The sequence below is a fragment of the Erigeron canadensis genome, chromosome 8, assembly GCF_010389155.1.
Source record: "Erigeron canadensis isolate Cc75 chromosome 8, C_canadensis_v1, whole genome shotgun sequence".
Classification (NCBI taxonomy): Eukaryota; Viridiplantae; Streptophyta; class Magnoliopsida; order Asterales; family Asteraceae; genus Erigeron; species Erigeron canadensis.
The window spans coordinates 49,917,381-49,935,494 of NC_057768.1; the positions used below are offsets into that span (position 1 = coordinate 49,917,381).

The following is an 18,114-nucleotide window of genomic DNA, read 5'->3' on the forward strand; positions in this document are numbered from 1 at the left end:
ACAACCGAGTCTTGACTGATACAACCAAGTCTTGACCAAGTTGACCCGAGTCTGAAATCCTAACTGATTTTCAGACCGAGTATGGCAAACTCGTATCGTCAGTCGGCCGATTTTCAGACCAATTATTCTTCTAAAAAAATATAGAAAAATACTAAATGCAGCCATTGAATTTCAAAAACATACATTTAAATTTTATGATAAATGTATAATTATATAATGCATTTAACAAAATCAAAAAATACAATATGAAGAAAAATAAAAATAATGGATCTTAAAGATTCAAATTTGGAATGAAAAGGGTGATGGCCAAACTTTAGTGGACATAATGAACTCGATGGTCCAAAAGGCAAAAGCTATCGACCATTTGTCCAAAAGCCTACGTACGTGCCATTATCATTATTCAAAATGGTAATAAGCTACCGTGTATAGGTGATAGTAACCCTAGTTGCTACTTCGGAATGGTTTTTGAAATCCTGCATATAAGGGACAAGGTTGTAGTCGGTAAAAGCTCTCGGCAAAAACCATCGGCTAATTTGGCACATCGGCAATACTATAGCACGTGAATCGGCAAGTATCGGCAAGTTTAATCGGCAACTTTTGGCATGCTACATCAGCTAGTTTTGGCCGATGAAAGTGAACGTTGGGAGCGTCCTTGTTGACCTTTTTTTTTCTTCCCAAAAGTGAACATTGGGAGCGTGCTGTGACTTTTTTTTATTATTTTTTTCCTTTTTCCAACTTCTATATATACATACACATATTTACATATTTATCAAACAACTATACTATCACACACAATCAAACACCAAACTATCAAATTTCGTAAGGCAAAATGTCTAACGATAAACTACCCGTGTATATAATCCCTGAATTCTCGTCGTCGTCGTCGCCGTCATCGTCTTTTGGCGGTTTTGAGTTTTTGGCTTCTGTTGCTCTTGCAGCCTTAGAAGAAGACACTGCATCTTCTGCTGCACACACACGAAGATATATTTGGAGAGATCGACACTCGGATCATGAAAGATTGATGAACATGTACTTTGTGGATGAGCCGATGTTTGAGGACGATGTCTTCCGTACGAGATATCGTATGTCGAGGAGGTTGTTTTTGAAAATCGTGGAAGATATCACTGCATCATTTCCATGGTTTTGCTCTTCGGCGAATGCGGCGGGTATTAGAGGGTTCTCGGCAATTCAAAAGTGCACGTGCGCGCTACGGCAACTAGCGTACGACAACCTCGCCGACAACTATGATGAGGGGTTGTCGTTCTCTACTAGAACAACACGTGAGTGTCTAGACAATTTTTGCATCGCCATAAAGTATCTTTATGGTGAAGAGTATTTGCGTTATCCGACTAGCCACGATGTTGCGCTTTTATATGAGGCGCATGAAGTCCGAGATCATTTTCCTGGCATGATTGGTAGCATCGACTGTACCCACTGGACTTTGCGTGGGCAATACCACCAGGGTGATCATGAACGCCCGACTATAATACTTGAGGCCGTTGCTTCCTATGATTTATGGTTTCAACATGCGTATTTCGGTGTTTCAGGGTCAAACAATGACATCAATGTTTTGAAGCAATCGCCATTGTTTATTCCCGAAGTGAATGGAAAGTCTCCCGAGTACGGCTTTACCGTAAACGGGCGCCGTTACAACAGAGGATACTATCTAGGGGGTGGTATTTACCCACCTTGGTCTTGTTTTGTAAAGGCGTATGCTTACCCGGTCGCTCATAAGGAGAAGATCATTGATATGTCCATTTATATGTGCATTCCCATTTCGTTTCTAAGTCGTTTTAAGCTTAATTATGTGCAAATTACATATATATTCGATGCATTGATGGTATTGTTAATGATTTCAGGCTTAGAACAGGTACAATGGTTAGAAATGACATTTGGAAGGTTAAAAGGTGCAAAAGGATAGTCCGTGGATGAGTTCGTGCAAAGACCGAATGAAAAATACAAGTTTTTGTGAAGTTTGAAGGTTTGTGCGGCGCATGGATGATTTGTGCGGCTCACAAAAAGTGCAAATTTTGGACAGAAAGTTGGTTCAATTCTGGACAGGTGTTGTGCGGCGCACAGATACTCTGTGCGACGCATAACTGGCAAAGACAATTCTGGATTTTAAGTTTGTGCAGCGCATATCGGGTGCCTAAATTATGGAAACTTGGTTTTGTGCGGCACACAAAAAGGCCATGCGGTGCACAAATTGAGTCGGCAGAAACCATTTTACTTTTGCACTATAAATAGAAGACCAAAACCCTCCTATTCGATATACTTTCACTTCCAGTCGATTTTAGGGTTATTTGAGGCAATATTCAGTAGCTTTTATGTCCATCAAGATCTACGGGTTGCTCAAGAGTTTCAAGGCCTTCCAACATCGATTTCTTTAGCTTTTCATTGTCTTTCACACTTTGGTACAAGATGTTTACTCTTTCTTTTGCTATTTGTGATTTATTTATGATTATGTCTAGCTAAATACTTAATCATCCACTGAGATGGAGTGACACAATGAATAATGGTTGCATAATCTTTTGAATTCAAGTTGATTGTTAAACGTTTTGTCGAGATCTTAATGTTTTGAGATCTTGTGTTCTTATCTATTGCTTTGTTGATAATGTATGAATGATTTAGAGGTATCTAAGTTTAGGAGTACATTATTCTAGTCGATTGGGTACAATTGATAGGTGTTAACTTGTGGTAACAAGATAATAAACAACTATGGATAATAGAATTCAAGGTGTTAACAGTTTGGTAAAATCGATATACAAGATTCTTTACAATAACAATACAAATTCGTCAATTGTGTAGGTCTTGATAGGGAAGGTGGTCACCAGATCTTAGGGATTGAAAGATTGGTTAATGGGTTGGATAGGGTAATATGCTAGGAGAGCTACTAGTTAGTTCTTTGTTTAACTTCGTTATAAAATCAACATAATTGAATTGGTTTTAACTTTAATGCAACCTAAGTAATTGTGTCATGAAGTCAAAGTGGATGATCTTTTAATTCTTCTTGATAAAAGACAATTCTCTTTTCAATTAATTCTACGGAATTGCTAACTCTTTTCATTTAACTAACTTTTCAAAAATCCAATATGACGGGAGTCTTTAAAATCCAAAATCTTTTCTAAACTACTTAAAACTCGCTTGCTCTTGTTATTCTATGTGGATCGACCTGGTCTTACCATTGAATCTATACTATATACGAATGGGTCCACTGCCAATAAGTGTGTAGTAGTCGGTCATTAGGTATTACTTGTTTTATAAAATTAAAACTCGATTTTTACACATCAATAATGAAGAAACTTCAAGAGTCCGCGAAAAAAGACGTTGAGCGAGCATTCGGGCTTCTGAAGAACAAGTGGGCTATCATCGATCGACCGACACGGATGAGGGACAAAGAAAAGATCACTAACGCGATGTATGCGTGTGTTTTTTTACATAACATGATCCTCAAGGACGACAGCAACGCGATATCACCGGTGTACATCATGGATCCTCCTAACGATCTTTGTGCTACCGACCCTAATTTTCTCTATAACTTACGTAACGAAGAGACGCACGTGGGAGATCTTCGTGATATTATGGAGCACGTGGGAGATCTAGATATCGATGTTTAGTAGTCTTGTGTTTTATTTTTAAGTATTTGTGTGTTTTATGTTTTAAATAAATGTAATGTTTTATTTAGTTGTATTGTGTTTTTTAAGTTTAACAAAAGTGTAAGGTTTGTTTTGAAAATAATTCCAATTGGCAAATTGGCAAGAATTGACAAAAAAAAAAAAAAAAAAACTATAGCATGTACTTTGACAAGTTTTGGCTAGTTTTTGGCTAAAATTGGTGAGGGACACGTGGCTCTTTGTGATTGGCTACCACTTTGCCAAAACTTACCAATTTGCCATAAAATTGCTACTACACCCTTGCCCCTAACTACAATCAAAGGTTCAAAGTTCTTGCCAAGGGAGCTAGTAATCGATAATCACTTTTATAGTCAAACACTTTTTTCTAATTACTTGTGTTTTGCAAACCCAACAATCCGAATAATCCATTCAAACCGCAATTTCAAACATCTTCAATTCTTAATCATAAACGTTTATCAGTTGTAGATATCCAAGTTCCAAGCAGCTTTTGTTAGAGTCAATCGAGAAAATATGAAAGTAAATCATCATAACCAAAGTTAGATACATTTTACCATTCAAAACAAATGGAGTTAATGGGTGAAACTTGGTAACAAAACTATACCAAGCGCACAAAAAGATATCAGTACTAAAATTGGCATTGAGCCGTTGATTTGATCTTAAATAAATGAGAGATGATGTTGTTATAAGATAATCAATTAATTTATTAAAATATGTATTATATATATATATATATATATATATATGCTTTTATATATATAGTACACTTTTAAAAATCTTCACCTATTAACCTATAACACTTTTAATGATATAAATTACAACATATATCCTCCAACCCTTAAAGAACCATATTAAACTCTCTTACATCAATTAACTAACATTCACCACCACCGTCCGATATCGCCGCTGCCACTGCCACCGTCGCCATAACGTCGTCGCTATCTCCATCACCGCCACATCACGCGGTCATCCGTATAATACAATGTAATACCCTCTTCATCCCAATTTAAAGTGATCTTTATTTTTAACTTTTACACTCAATTTAAAATTTATGCCTAAATCACTTCCCTAAATAATTAAATTAAAATTATGCAATATTCAATTAATGGTTATAAAGAAATTCAACAATCCCCTATACCTTAAGGGTCACATAAATAATTATACTTTTATCTTAACATTAAGAGGATAAACTTTTAATACGTAAAATACAATTATTTTTAATATTATTATTTTTCATATCTCAAACAAAATCTTTATAAGGCTGGAAGAAACACCGAACTAGTGATCTTTTCCAATTTGTCACGTCACTTTTACTCGATAAAAACCTTACGGCTCAAAACTCCCCCATTCTCCCCAAACTTCAACGACTTGTATGCGATGGTGTTACTGATTCATTGAACTTCACACTGAGCCCTGCTCCCTCTACCCTAAAGGATCAAATTTTATTCGGCTCAAAATGGAATCGTTGTTTGCTATGGTTAAAAGATAATCTTGACATAATAAGAAATTGACAATCTCTTTTTTTCCGAACATTGAGTCGATATACAATATCGGATAAACATCACCGTATAATGGTGAAACCTTGCTTGTATTCTAGAAAACGAGATGTTGACAATGAGCCGTTATAAGTATTCAGAGGGAAAACCTCATGCCTTTGTCATCCCTAAGGAACTCAAGACTTTGGGTAAAACCGGGAGTGCCTCTGACCAATTGGATTAACATTCATTGGCAATTGACAATCTTTTAATAATTAAAAAAGAGTAAGTTCTGTTGAAAATTATCGCATGTAATTATGATTGACAACGATGAACGCATAATCTGTCAACAATTTCTTGAGTTTTGAAGCTCCCCCCCCCCCCCGACACACACGTACACATGCACACACACACATCAATTACAAAAAAAAAGAAGTTATATAGGAAGTCATATACTCAGTAACATTTCAATTGAATCCAAAATGCAGTAACTATCACATATGTGTCGTTTAATTCAATGCGAATTTGACATAATCGTCTTGGACATGTGAATTTTAATTCAATGCGTCGTTTAATTAAGTTAAATTGTATACCATCTTTTAACATTGATTCTAATTCTAAATGTCCGACTTGTGTTGAAGCTAAACAAACCAAGAAATCTTTCAAATCAATTGAACGAAACACCGAGCCACTTGATTTAATCCATACCGATGTATGTGATTTTATATCAATTCCCACTCGTGGTGGTAACAAGTATTTCATCACATTTATAGATGATTCTACTCGATATTGTTATGTATACTTGCTAAAGAGCAAGGATGAAGCAATAAACAAATTTGTCTTGTACAAAAATGAGGTTGAGAATCAACTCAATAAAAAGATTAAATGATTAAGGAGCGACAGAGGAGGTGAATACGTTTCTCCTTTTGCTGAAATTTGTGCTCAAAATGGTATCATCCATGAGCAAAGAGCTCCTTATACCCCACAACAAAATGGCATTGTTGAAAGAAAGAACCAAACTCTTTAAATGGCCTAAACCCGAGCTTATTAACATAGCATTCATCATCTCTTTAAGAGTTTGAGCATAAATTTCAGCAAAAGGAGAAACGTATTCACCTCCTCTATCGCTCCTTAATCGTTTAAATTTTTTGTTGAGTTGATTCTCAACCTCATTTTTGTAAATTTGTTTATTGCTTCATCCTTGCTCTTTAGCAAGTATACATAGCAATATCGAGTAGTTACATCTATAAATGTGATGAAATACTTGTTACCACCACGAGTGGGAATTGATCTAAAATCACATACATCGGTATGGATTAAATCAAGTGGCTTGGTGTTTCGTTCAATTGATTTGAAAGATTTCATGGTTTGTTTAGCTTCAACACAAGTTGGACATTTAGAATTAGAATCAATGTTAAAAGATGGTATACAATTTAACTTAATTAAACGATGCATTGAATTAAAATTCACATGTACATGACGATTATGCCAAATATTAGAAGACTCAAATAAATAAGCAGAAGTGGGAGCATTTTCATTCACTTTCTTGATAGGAACTACATTGAGCTTAAACATGTTATTAAGGGCATAGCCCTGACCAACATACAAACCGCGTTTAGTTAACACAAACTTATCACTTTCAAACACTAAACGAAACCCATTTTTGTTGAGTAACCATCCCGACACAAGACTCTTGCGCAATTCGGGAACATACAACACATTAGTCAACTTGAGCTCTCTCCCCGAAGTCCACTTGAGGATCACATCGCCTTCACTCTTGATGTTGGCAGTGGCGATATTTCCCAACTTGTCTTCGTCAGATGCTTCTTTCAAGTTATGAAACAATTGTTTTATTCGGACACACATGACGGGTTACACCCGTATCAACCCACTATCCTTTGATCCCATCGGGTGGTGAGATTGACCTCTTCCAACTTAGTAGTGAGTTCAGAAATCATAGCAACAAGAGGCATGTCATCATCGACCATGTTTGCCCTCTCTTTCCTTGGATTCTTGCATTGATCAGCTCGGTGACCAGATTCACCGCAATTGTAGCACTTTCCTTTGAACAAACTAACCTTCTTCTTTACACCACCACTTTTAGGACTCAAATCCACCTTCTTTCCCTTGTTTTTCTTATCAGGACGTTTCCCTTTGCCCTTGAAATTACCTTTTCCCTTAGAACTTTGACCATACTCAACAAAGCTGGCCTTAGCAAGACCTTCAACATGACCACCATTTTGAGCAACTATATTGTCTTCTTCAATTCGAAGACGAACAACGAGTTCTTCAACGGTCATTTGTTTTCGTTTATGTCTAAGGTAATTTTTGAAATCCAACCAAACTGGGGGCAACTTTTCGATTATGGAAGCAACTTGAAATGTTTCACCAAGAACCATCCCTTTTAATAAGATTTCACTGATTATAATTTGCATTTCAACCTGTGCCATATCAGTTTTAGAGTCAACCATTTTAAAATCTAAAAATCTTGCAACTATGAACTTTTTAGTTCCGGCATCTTTGGTTTTGTATTTATTCTGCAAAGACTCCCATAATTCTTTGGCAGTCGTTATTTTGCAATATACATTATACAGTGAATCAACAAGGCCTTTCAACACATAGTTTCGGCATTCAGAATGCTTCCAAGCATCAACAGCACTTACTGATTGAGCATCAGTAGAACCTTCGAGAATTTGAGGTGTTGTTTCAGTTAAGAATCTCGCAAGATTCAGAGTGGTTAAATAGAACAACATCTTTTGTTGCCACATCTTGAAGTTGTTACCAGAAAATTTTTCTGCTTTTTCACAGTGATTGGCCATAGTTTGGGCAGCTTGGGTACCTACCAAAGGTCCTATGCTTGTAGAGACAGTATGTCCTACAGATTGAGAAACAGAAGCACCAACAGTGTTGGTGGTGGTAGAAGCAGAAGTTCCATTTGTAGAGAAGTTCATATTAGTAGCCATTTCTGAAATTTAACAAACAAAGTTGTACTCGTAAGTCATAACATTTCAATTGGATCCAGAACACAATAACTATCACTTAGGCCTTTGCTTATAAGGAAGAGAGTCCTCCAGCTTCTTGTCTGCTCCATCAACATCACACCACTCAGGACTCCCCTCAAGATTCCCTTGCCTATAAGGCAAGCTTCTTCAGAACTTGGTCCCACCTCTTTAGATTCTCCCACTCTCTCTTTCTTTCTCTCTCCCTCTCTCTGTTGCATTTGGTCCCACCTCTCTGGCGTCTTCAAACTTCTTCCGGGGGACTCCTCATCAAGGACGCACCACAAGGACGGTCCATGCTTATAGCGTCTGGCGTCCTTGTTGCTTGGGACGCACACCCAGGACTGCTATAGGCAAAGGCCTTATGCAGTTGTATACTTAGTAACATTTCAATTGGATCCAAAACACAGTAACCAAGGCAAGGAGGACAAAGGGATCAGACATAATCATTCAATTCCAAGAACTGGTGGCCAGGGAGAATAATGCCCCCCAATCAACTAGAAGATGGCGCAAAGATACCCTATAGGATCAACAAGATACAACACACCTTTAATAAACAGAGTGTTTCCACCAAGATTTACTCACAAAGAAGACCGAGAAGTCAAAGGACGAAGAGAAAAGTAGTAAAAAAAAAAAGCATGCTGGTGATCCACAAGCAAAAACAATGATCCAATCATTTTTTGTTCTATCTAAACATGTGAAAACAACCATGTAACTGCACGGACACATCTCAGCAAAACATGAAAAGAGAAGGAATAACACAGATGTAATGACAATGAGGACTCCTAACACCAGAGTACACAAAACGAGATGCAAAACAGGTGGCATTCCAAAGAAAAATTACTCGCATCATTCCTCGGCATTAAGTGAATGGGACGTCACCATTCCTCGGCATTAAAACCACCTTCTTCTTAGCTTTCACTTTCAATAGCTTCTCCAATAGACTAACCAGCTTATTAATAGAAACAGGTGACGTATTCCCAAATTGATAATCCTAAAGTGGGCCTCGACCTTCTTCCTGCCACCGCTCCCGGTGCTCTTTTTGGCGGTATCTAAAGCAGACAAACAACCTTTGACGATATCATCGATGTAGGTAAAATCCCTAGCAATATTGGCATGATCAGGGCCTTCAAATATGGAAAGAGGCCTTCTTTTCAATATGTCTCTGGTAAAAAAGAATTAGGCCATATCGGGTCTGCCCCAGGGTCCATAAACAGTAAAGAATCTTAACTCGGTAATGGATAAGCCATAAATATGATTGTAAGTATGTGCGATTTCCTCACCCGCTTTCTTGGTAGCAGCATAGAGGCTAGCGGGGCTGTCCGTGCGGTCTTTCTCGAAGAAGGGCGCTTTGGAATTAAGGTCATACACGGAACTAGAGGATGCCCACACCATGGCCGGCTGGGGGTTGACCGATTTGGCAACTTCCAACAGATTCACAAAACCCTCCACATTGGACTTTATATACGAACTGGGGTTTACCATTGCATACCGAACCCCCGCCTGTGCCGCCAGATGAAGCACGTGCGTAAAACGAACCATCCCGAAAAGCTTCCTTAACAGAACGGCGTCGTCTATGTCCCCCTCAACCACAAACACACCATTCCGATCTAGCAGTTGAGTCTTCCTGGACTTCTTCAGGGAAACATCGTAAAAGCTGTTCAAATTATCAAGACCCACAACGCTGTTGCCGCTGCGTTTCAGGGCAACAGATGCGTGGGCGCCCACGAAACCGGCGGCGCCGATGACAAGGACGATGTGAGAGGAAGGGGAACGGGGTTTGGCAGAGGATTTGATAAGGTTATCCCAGCCGTTGGATTAGAGATGTCGGCGGTTGGGGGTTTGGTTAGAAGGAAATAGAAAAAAAAAAAGAAAAAGATGAAAGTGAGAAATAGGAGGGTGTAAAGTGAAAATCTGGGGATTCGAAGGAGGAGACGGTGGTGGAGATAATATAAAGAGGAGGAGGGCTTAAATTTGTCGGGGGTGGATGGGATGTTGTCCATGATCGTCATCATGTTTTGTTTCGTTACTACTTTCATTGATGATGTCATGTTTCCTTATTATTATCAGATATGATGGAAATTTAACAGTATTATTATCTTCATAGACTATTTAGTCGGCAATTTTTTGTTCACGTGTCTATTTTGCATTTTTTTTTCTTTAGAATCTGCTTTGGTTCTTTCGGACGAGGAAGAGATAATGGATTTTTTTTTTAGAACCGCATAAAATTTTATTACTAAAAGATCGACTAACAAGGTGTTAGTGATCAAAGAAGTTCAAATACAAATACAAGAGAAAGAGGCTAACACCAAATAAAGTAACAAAATAATGAAACAAAACCATAGAGCGAAAACACCCATAGTACAACTTGAACCAACAAAAAACCAAGTCATACCCGCTGAAGGAGGGGATTCAAAACCCAATCGGGCCAAGGAACTCTGTGTTTCTTCCCCCTACTCGTTTTTCATTTTTATATTTTTCAATTCAATATAATTACTTTACTATTAGTTTAGTTAAGTTATCTACTTATTTTTCATCACTAAACAAGTGGGGATCGTGTCAATCTACTCGTACATGATAACATAAATTTCTTAATTTATCAAATATAAAAATCATGAGTTAATATAAAAAATTGTCTTTATTGTATACCACTGTTTGTATCTTTCGTCCATATCACGTTTTAGCATGTGAACTACATCTCATAAAACTAATTCACAATTATATATGTAAAAATAAAAATTCTTTTATCACATATTTAGATGTAAATAAAATAAATATGTATTTTCATATTTTTGAACCCCCATTGCTAACGTTAATGTTTACAGTATAGATAGGAGCGGAGCCAAGATTTCCGATTGATGGGGGCCGAGACGAAAAATATTTTCCTGACATGTTTAACAACTAAACATATTTATAACTACAACTTGTAATATAATTTTTAATTATATATTGAAAACTTAAAAATAAAAGAGTTGTATTAAAGTTTTTGAAAAGTGAAAGAATGTAAAATAAAAATCAAATTAAAAAAGCATATAATATGTGCTAATGAATTAACTGGACGCCTGACCCAGCCACTATCCAATCCAAAATTACCTTTATCTGTGTTCAAAGAGTCATCTTCCCCATCTTTCCCCCGCCTTTAATTATTCTGATTTCCACCATATTTGCCCACAATAGATCCATTTTTCTTATCATATTTTTACTCATTGAAGGGGTTAAACTATATAAAACCTTATAAATCTACAACCCGACAACACAAAATCAGTCGCATCTGTGCCTATTGGGATAGGCTTGGCACCCCCAGCCCCCCTTGTCTCCGCTACTGAGTATAGATTGTGTATTTATTAATGGGGAAATGATGGAAACTGCAGCAGTACCATAGTTCTCCTCACATCATCTTCTCCGCTTTTCCACATGATTAAATAAATAACCCCCCCCCTTTTAATGTGAGGGTTGTAGGATGGAAGATGGGAACTGTCTGCAGTACAAATGCTACGCCCTTTATTAATTTAAGATATAAGTTTTATAAGACTATATAAAACATTTTATTCTCTTCCAATCTTTCCACTTTTTAAGTTACAAGGAGTTATCTAAATTATTGAGGCTCCTAACAACTAAAACACATAATCTACAAAGCATATTTTGAATAATTTAATGTATAACATTTATTCTAAACTATTAAAATAACTACACTACCAATTTACATTAATAGTACATGCTACTCACCACCACCACCAATAGCTCTCATCTCACCGTTGACGATGCCCTTTACACCACACCCTTTAAACCAACCAAGTGATGATATGTTACTTTTTATATTAGATTTAGATCTCGCGTAAACGCAGGTCTGTTGATAAAATTTACTTTTACTATATTAGATAAGGTGAAAATTTAACATATGAATAAAAATATATTAATTTTTGTAACCAAAGATGTTCTTTTTATCTGGTCCTACAGCCACTGTACTTCGTCGGAAACCAGTATATAGTAGTAATACATAATATATATACACACAAATATTACAAAACAATAATAAAAAGTTATTTGTGGAACCTCACATCTGCATGACATAAAAAAGCATTATCACTCATGCTAAGTGGTGGACAACTCTTCTTTATATATACGAGCATGGTACTCGCGCAATGCGACGGCGGTAACGACGACGACGGTATAGTGGGGTTGGTGACGCGTGGTGATGACATCGACAATTGGTGTCGAGTGGTGTAAGTTGATGTTAAGATAATAGAACTATTTTATAAGATAAGGACTTGGAATGTAAATTAACAAGATAAGGGTTTAGGATGTAAATTAATTCATTAAGGGCAAATTTGGTAATTTATAAAAACCCTTCCATGGTGGGGTGTTTATTAAGGACATTTTGGTAATTTCGCATGTGACATTTTGGTAACACTTTCCATTTTAAGGGGGGTGTATAATCTTTAATAAGGAGTATAGATGGAAAAGTGAATATAAGGTTGTCTGACACCAAACTTAGGTGTTGAACCCCTCACATACTAATTTTTTTAATATTTATTGAACTTTAATTAAATCATATGGCCCCCCTTGATTTTTATGGATTAAAAAAAAAACATGTGATTGTTCCAAACCTAATCTTAGCTACCTAACAGCCTTTATATATATATATATATATATATATATTGTTAGTATATCTCCTTTAGTAACAGAAAGAGATATGATATAATTTGTCGTTCTAAAAAAAATGATTGATGGATATATTTAACTAATTCATATTTATTAGATATATCCGTAAAATTTGTAACGACTTGCCGAAAGTGAAACGCGTTGACTACTTTAATTTTTTGATGAGTGTATTTACGAAAATTTCAATATTAATTAAAAATATAATATGGTATTAATACTTAGAAATTAATAAATTATACACGAATGTTTATGTTGTGTAATGAACTAACCAGATATTTGTTTAACGTAATGAACTTTCACATTCCGGTTATTGGATGTACTTGAGTGTATATAGCAACCATATAAGTTATCATTTGTAAGTTTTTTGTTGGTCTAAGTATATCAATAACCGGAATTTTAATGTTCGTAATTCATTACACAATATTCGTGTAAATAATCCATGTAAGAGCTAGCTATGCTATACGTAACCAATCAATGTTGTTTAATTGGTTGGAGTTGAAAGCAATGCTAATTAATTAAGACATTTAATTGGTGACATGATATTTATTTCAACTTCCTGTAAAAGACAAGCATAAGTAGTACGCATAGATATGTTCATATGTTTAAAAAAAGTACTCTATATGAAAATCATAGATAGTTTTGATATATAATCCATCCATGAAATAAATATAATATGTGTAGTAGCTAGATAGCCCGTCAGTGCTAGCTAGACAGATAGCTGCTAACGGCATGTGTACGTCACCGTCACTCATACAGTATGGAGCTTGACAACCTTGGTGTCGGGATTGCCATGAGAGCAACTTTCAATTTTAAGACGATACCAAACTTTTCAGACAGATCGGGACGTTCATGACCACCGGCGGCTGCCAATTTCCAATCAAAGGAATGAACAAGGGACGCAAGCATAAACATAAACATCCGTTCTGCCATTAGAGTCCCTGCACATATTCTTCGGCCCGACCCAAAAGGAAAATAGGTGAAGTCATTGCCGCTGTAATCCCAGTGCTTGCCATGATCCATGAACCGTTCAGGGCGAAATTCCAAGGGGTTTTCCCAAATGAGGGGATCTCTATGGATGGCCCACACATTGACAAACACCCTGGCGCCTTTGGGAACCGTATAGCCCCCAATGACACAAGACTCGCTGGGACAATGCGGCACCAAGAGGGGAAGCGTCGGGTGCAAACGGAGAACTTCTTTCATGACGGCGTACAGGTAAGGCAGCTTGTTGATGTGGGATTCTTCCACTATGTTGTCTTTTCCAACAACCGTCTCTAATTCGTGTTGTGCCTTGACGAGGATGTCGGGTTGGTTCATCATCTCCGCCAAGGCAAACTCGATTGTATTTGAGGTTGTATCCGTCCCTCCCACCACCATATCCTGTTTGCTTCAAATTTATTAAGTACATCCGTACGTGCTACTTAAATTAATCAACGTTCTACATTTTCCTATTTGTTAATCTACTTTCTTAATTATAAACAACTTTTAACCGTACGTGTTACCCATTGTCGTCTAAGTATATACACGGTTAACTTATTACGAGTATATCACAGTAATTTTGGCCCTTTCAGATTTATTTATTAAAAATGCATAGAATTCATAACAGACTGTTGCAATGATTAGCCCCAAGTAAGTAAGTAAGTAATAAAAATAAAAATAATAATAATAATAATAATAATATGGGAAATGCTAAATACACGTGTATAAAAAAACTTATACCTTCCATATTAAAAGTCCGTCTCCTGATTTTCATGGTAAATGTACAAACAATTTATGTACCTTAAACACAGCCCTAAGGTTGTATTTAGCAAACCCATAATAATAATAATAATAATAATAATAATAATAATAATAAGGGAAATTAAGATGGAGAGAGGAAATTACCATAAGCAAGGCTTTGAGATGACTGATAGAGAAGGGTGTTTTGGAATCTCCGCCTTCATCTTGAAGATTCAACAAAAATTGCAAAAAGTCTTTGTTGTTGTTGTTGTCATCGCCCTCAGACGTAGTAGTTTGATGATGATGCCTTTGATGAATCATGGTCTCAAAAATCCCATCTAATCTTTTAGCCAATACTTTCATCTTCTTTTTAACCCCTTGCAAGTCAAAGGGTGCCAAGAGTGGATAAAAGTCAGACAAATTGGGCATCCCCAAGTATTCGGTCATCTCATTCACCACTTGCTTAAATTCGGCCCCTACCCTCTCCCTGTTCTCCACCTCCGTACCGCCACCCCACATCATCCCCGTTATCACATTCAACACCGTCAAAAACATCTGCTCCCCCACGTTGACCGCCACCCCATTATTATTATTATTATTATGATACAAGTAGCTTATGGTATTCCTGACCTCTTTCCTTCGGAGGGCGTAAACTGAATCCAGGGTTTGGCTGCTAAGCATTTCACGAACGCATACCTTCCTCAACATCCTCCACTGATCACCGTAGGGTGACCAAACGATGTCGTTTCCACCGTATGTGGCCTCCACCCCGGCAACCGGAACATCCCGGTTGGCGAAAGTAGTGTCCTTGAGTTTTAGCACCTCTCGGGCCAGATCCGGAGAGCTTATGATAACCCCCAGCTTTTTACCCAGCCATAGCCTGGAAATCGGGCCATAGGTTTTGGCAAGGGTAGCGAAATACGAATGGAGCTCCGGATCAAGAGATAGGAGGTTTCCAACAAGGGGCAAACACCGTGGACCAGGAGGCAGTGGTGCTGCCTTCTTCTTATTATTACTAATTATTATGAATATCCATAATAATATTGTTAGTATAGCAGCCACCACGAGGATCGTTCGGTCGCCCCACACTACTACTATGTTCATGGTGGTGTCTGCCGCACGGTATAAGCAAAATATTATTTTTTTATTATTATTATTATATATTGTTGAGCAGATAATAGATGTAGGATAGGAAATTGAGATGATCGACAACCAACCATATATCTTAATTTTCCTTTTGTTTTGTAGTGAACTCAAGGATCTCTTTCCTTTGTTAACAGCAAGATGCTACAAACTAATATGGATAGAGATTTCTATAATTATAATAATTAAGCTAAACAACGTTAATTATTGATTTTAATAAAGAGATATCCTTTCAACTTTACTTATAAAGTTATTACTAACTTTAAAAAATCATTATCCAATTAAAATCTACCACTTAAAAAAATCATTATCCAATTAAAATCTATCCCACCACCACTACATACTCTATTTATAAAGTTTAGATCATAAATCATTAAATCTAACTCATATAAACCGTCTACTTTGGGCCCTTCTGATATTTGTTTAGAACCATAACTACTAACTAGGTGAAACCAATGATTTACACTTATACTGGTATATTTTTTTTTCTACGTAACTTCTCGTGAATGACATACGATAATATTATAACGAAAAACGAATAGTTATATATAATAAAATAAATGTTCACATGAATGGAATAAAAAAAATATATTTGATAAATGTCTACAAAATGAAACTACTTAATATTTATCAGCTAATTGGCTGCATACAAAAGTGAACCGGTTTAAGTAGCATTATGCTATATTTTACGACTTCATTTTAAGTAGTTTTAGATAAAATTGGGAAAGAAACGAAAACTTGGATCAAGTAATTGGCTTCTATTCCTTTGTATCAGCGGGCAGAACTTAAACATCATTACAGGAGGGGTCAAAGTTTTTTTTAAGTTTGATACATATATATATATATATCTTAAATTTTGGAGGGGTAAATACATATAAATGATATTTTTCACCATAAAATATTAAATAATTGCTAATTATATCTTAAAATTCGGAGGGACCAGAACCCCTTTTGATCCTATTGATCTTCAGCCACTGCTCTGTATCTTGAGGCTGTAGGTTCTATCCCCTCATTTTCCTCTTAAGAAAGCCGTCATTCGACTTCTCTGATACATATATAATATAAGCTTTTTACCATTCACATTTGATTTCTCAAAAATGCATGACTCGAACTCATTCGACTTCCCTGATACATATATAATATAAGCTTTTTACCATTCACATTTGATTTCTCAAAAATGCATGACTCGAACCCCTTATAATCATTCCATGTTCTAGGTGTTACGTAGTTTTCCACATTCCTGAAACATGGAAAATAAGAAAAAAATTTGAAACATCATATTTTAAAAAAAGTAAAATAAAAGCATTATTCTAAGAGGGGTTCGTAAGCTTTTAAGCTCAAAATTGTTGCCATATTACATTAAAGTTTGAAGGAAAGATTAAAAGTTGAAAGAGAAAAAGATATCTGAGGATTTGATTTTAAGTTTTTCAAGCATATACTTACATAGAAAAATGCGAAAAAGAAAATTGGTGGTTAATTGCAAGGGTGAAGAAAAAGAGGTGTAGTAGCAAATAATTTAATTTAACGAGTCAAAGTATCCATGCGTTGCGGTAGTTAGATGTGGGGTGAGAGATCTTAGGAGTTGATAGGTCATAGAGTGTGATAGCCAAATGCCTTAAACGTTCGGGCTCTGTATTCGGATTTAAAAATTTATCAAAAGTATATCGTATAATATCTCTAATGAAAGAGCATGAAATTTTAAGAACACTCATGTAATTTTTATAATTTATCGATGTACAGTTTTTGAGATAAAAGATTTTGAATGAGTTATAAGAATAAAATGATCTATGCAAAAGATAGAAAAATAAATCGTTGAGATTTGTAAAATGAGAAAAAAAAAGAGTGGTTGAGATTTATTCTAAGGGTATTATGAATAATTGATATGAGTATTTTGGGGTTTTCATTTAGTTAAAGTTGAAAATTTTGAGGGAACAAATGCTTTATAATGGAGTAGAGATATGCTAAGAATTTGTAAGGAAAACAATTTTGAGTCAAGCTTAAAGGTTCGACCATATCGAAGAAACTGATTTATCTTTTGATATGTATTTGAAAAACTATACAAAAGTTAGAAGCACATACCTAATATAATTTGTTAAGTCCTAATTTATAATATAAATTTGGTGATGACAAATTTGATAAATAAACACTTGGTCATCTTTTGTGTTTTTGTAATATGATATGGGTTAGACTTAAATCTGATATGCTTACGTATCTCATACTGACTTAAATCACACTTCATGTACTTAATGCAATATCTTATGGAAGCAACTTTTCTTCAAGCTACATCAACATTGTTTATAACATACAATCCAAGTTAAAGAGGAGGATTTGAGATAGAAGATCAAGTTGGGTGTAGAAATCAGCTTGGTATTACCAAACAGCTTGGAACACTTAGGTAGATTGAGTTTTGGCAAATGACTCAATCTGGGTCTGCTACCAATAAGTGAAGAATCAACCTGGAATGATGACAAGGATGAATGACGT

At 36.1% G+C, this 18,114-nt stretch overlaps 2 protein-coding genes and 1 pseudogene across 2 annotated transcripts; 1 reads left to right on the forward strand and 2 right to left on the reverse strand.

Annotated features, from left to right (window-relative positions):
• Positions 1–829: 829 nt before the first annotated feature.
• LOC122611045 lies at positions 830–3,617 on the forward strand. Its single transcript, XM_043783997.1, has 3 exons — positions 830–1,676; positions 2,809–2,873; positions 3,300–3,617. The coding sequence occupies exons 1-3, from the start codon at positions 830–832 to the stop codon at positions 3,615–3,617; spliced, it is 1,230 nt and encodes a 409-aa protein (XP_043639932.1).
• Positions 3,618–8,826: 5,209 nt separating this feature from the next.
• On the reverse strand, positions 8,827–10,165 carry LOC122580263 (annotated as a pseudogene).
• Positions 10,166–13,367: 3,202 nt separating this feature from the next.
• LOC122610068 (flavonoid 3'-monooxygenase CYP75B137-like) lies at positions 13,368–15,667 on the reverse strand. Its single transcript, XM_043783049.1, has 2 exons — positions 14,653–15,667; positions 13,368–14,148 (listed from the first exon to the last, which is right to left on the reverse strand). The coding sequence occupies exons 1-2, from the start codon at positions 15,589–15,591 to the stop codon at positions 13,513–13,515; spliced, it is 1,575 nt and encodes a 524-aa protein (XP_043638984.1). The 5' UTR covers positions 15,592–15,667; the 3' UTR covers positions 13,368–13,512.
• Between the last annotated feature and the right edge of the window lie 2,447 nt (positions 15,668–18,114).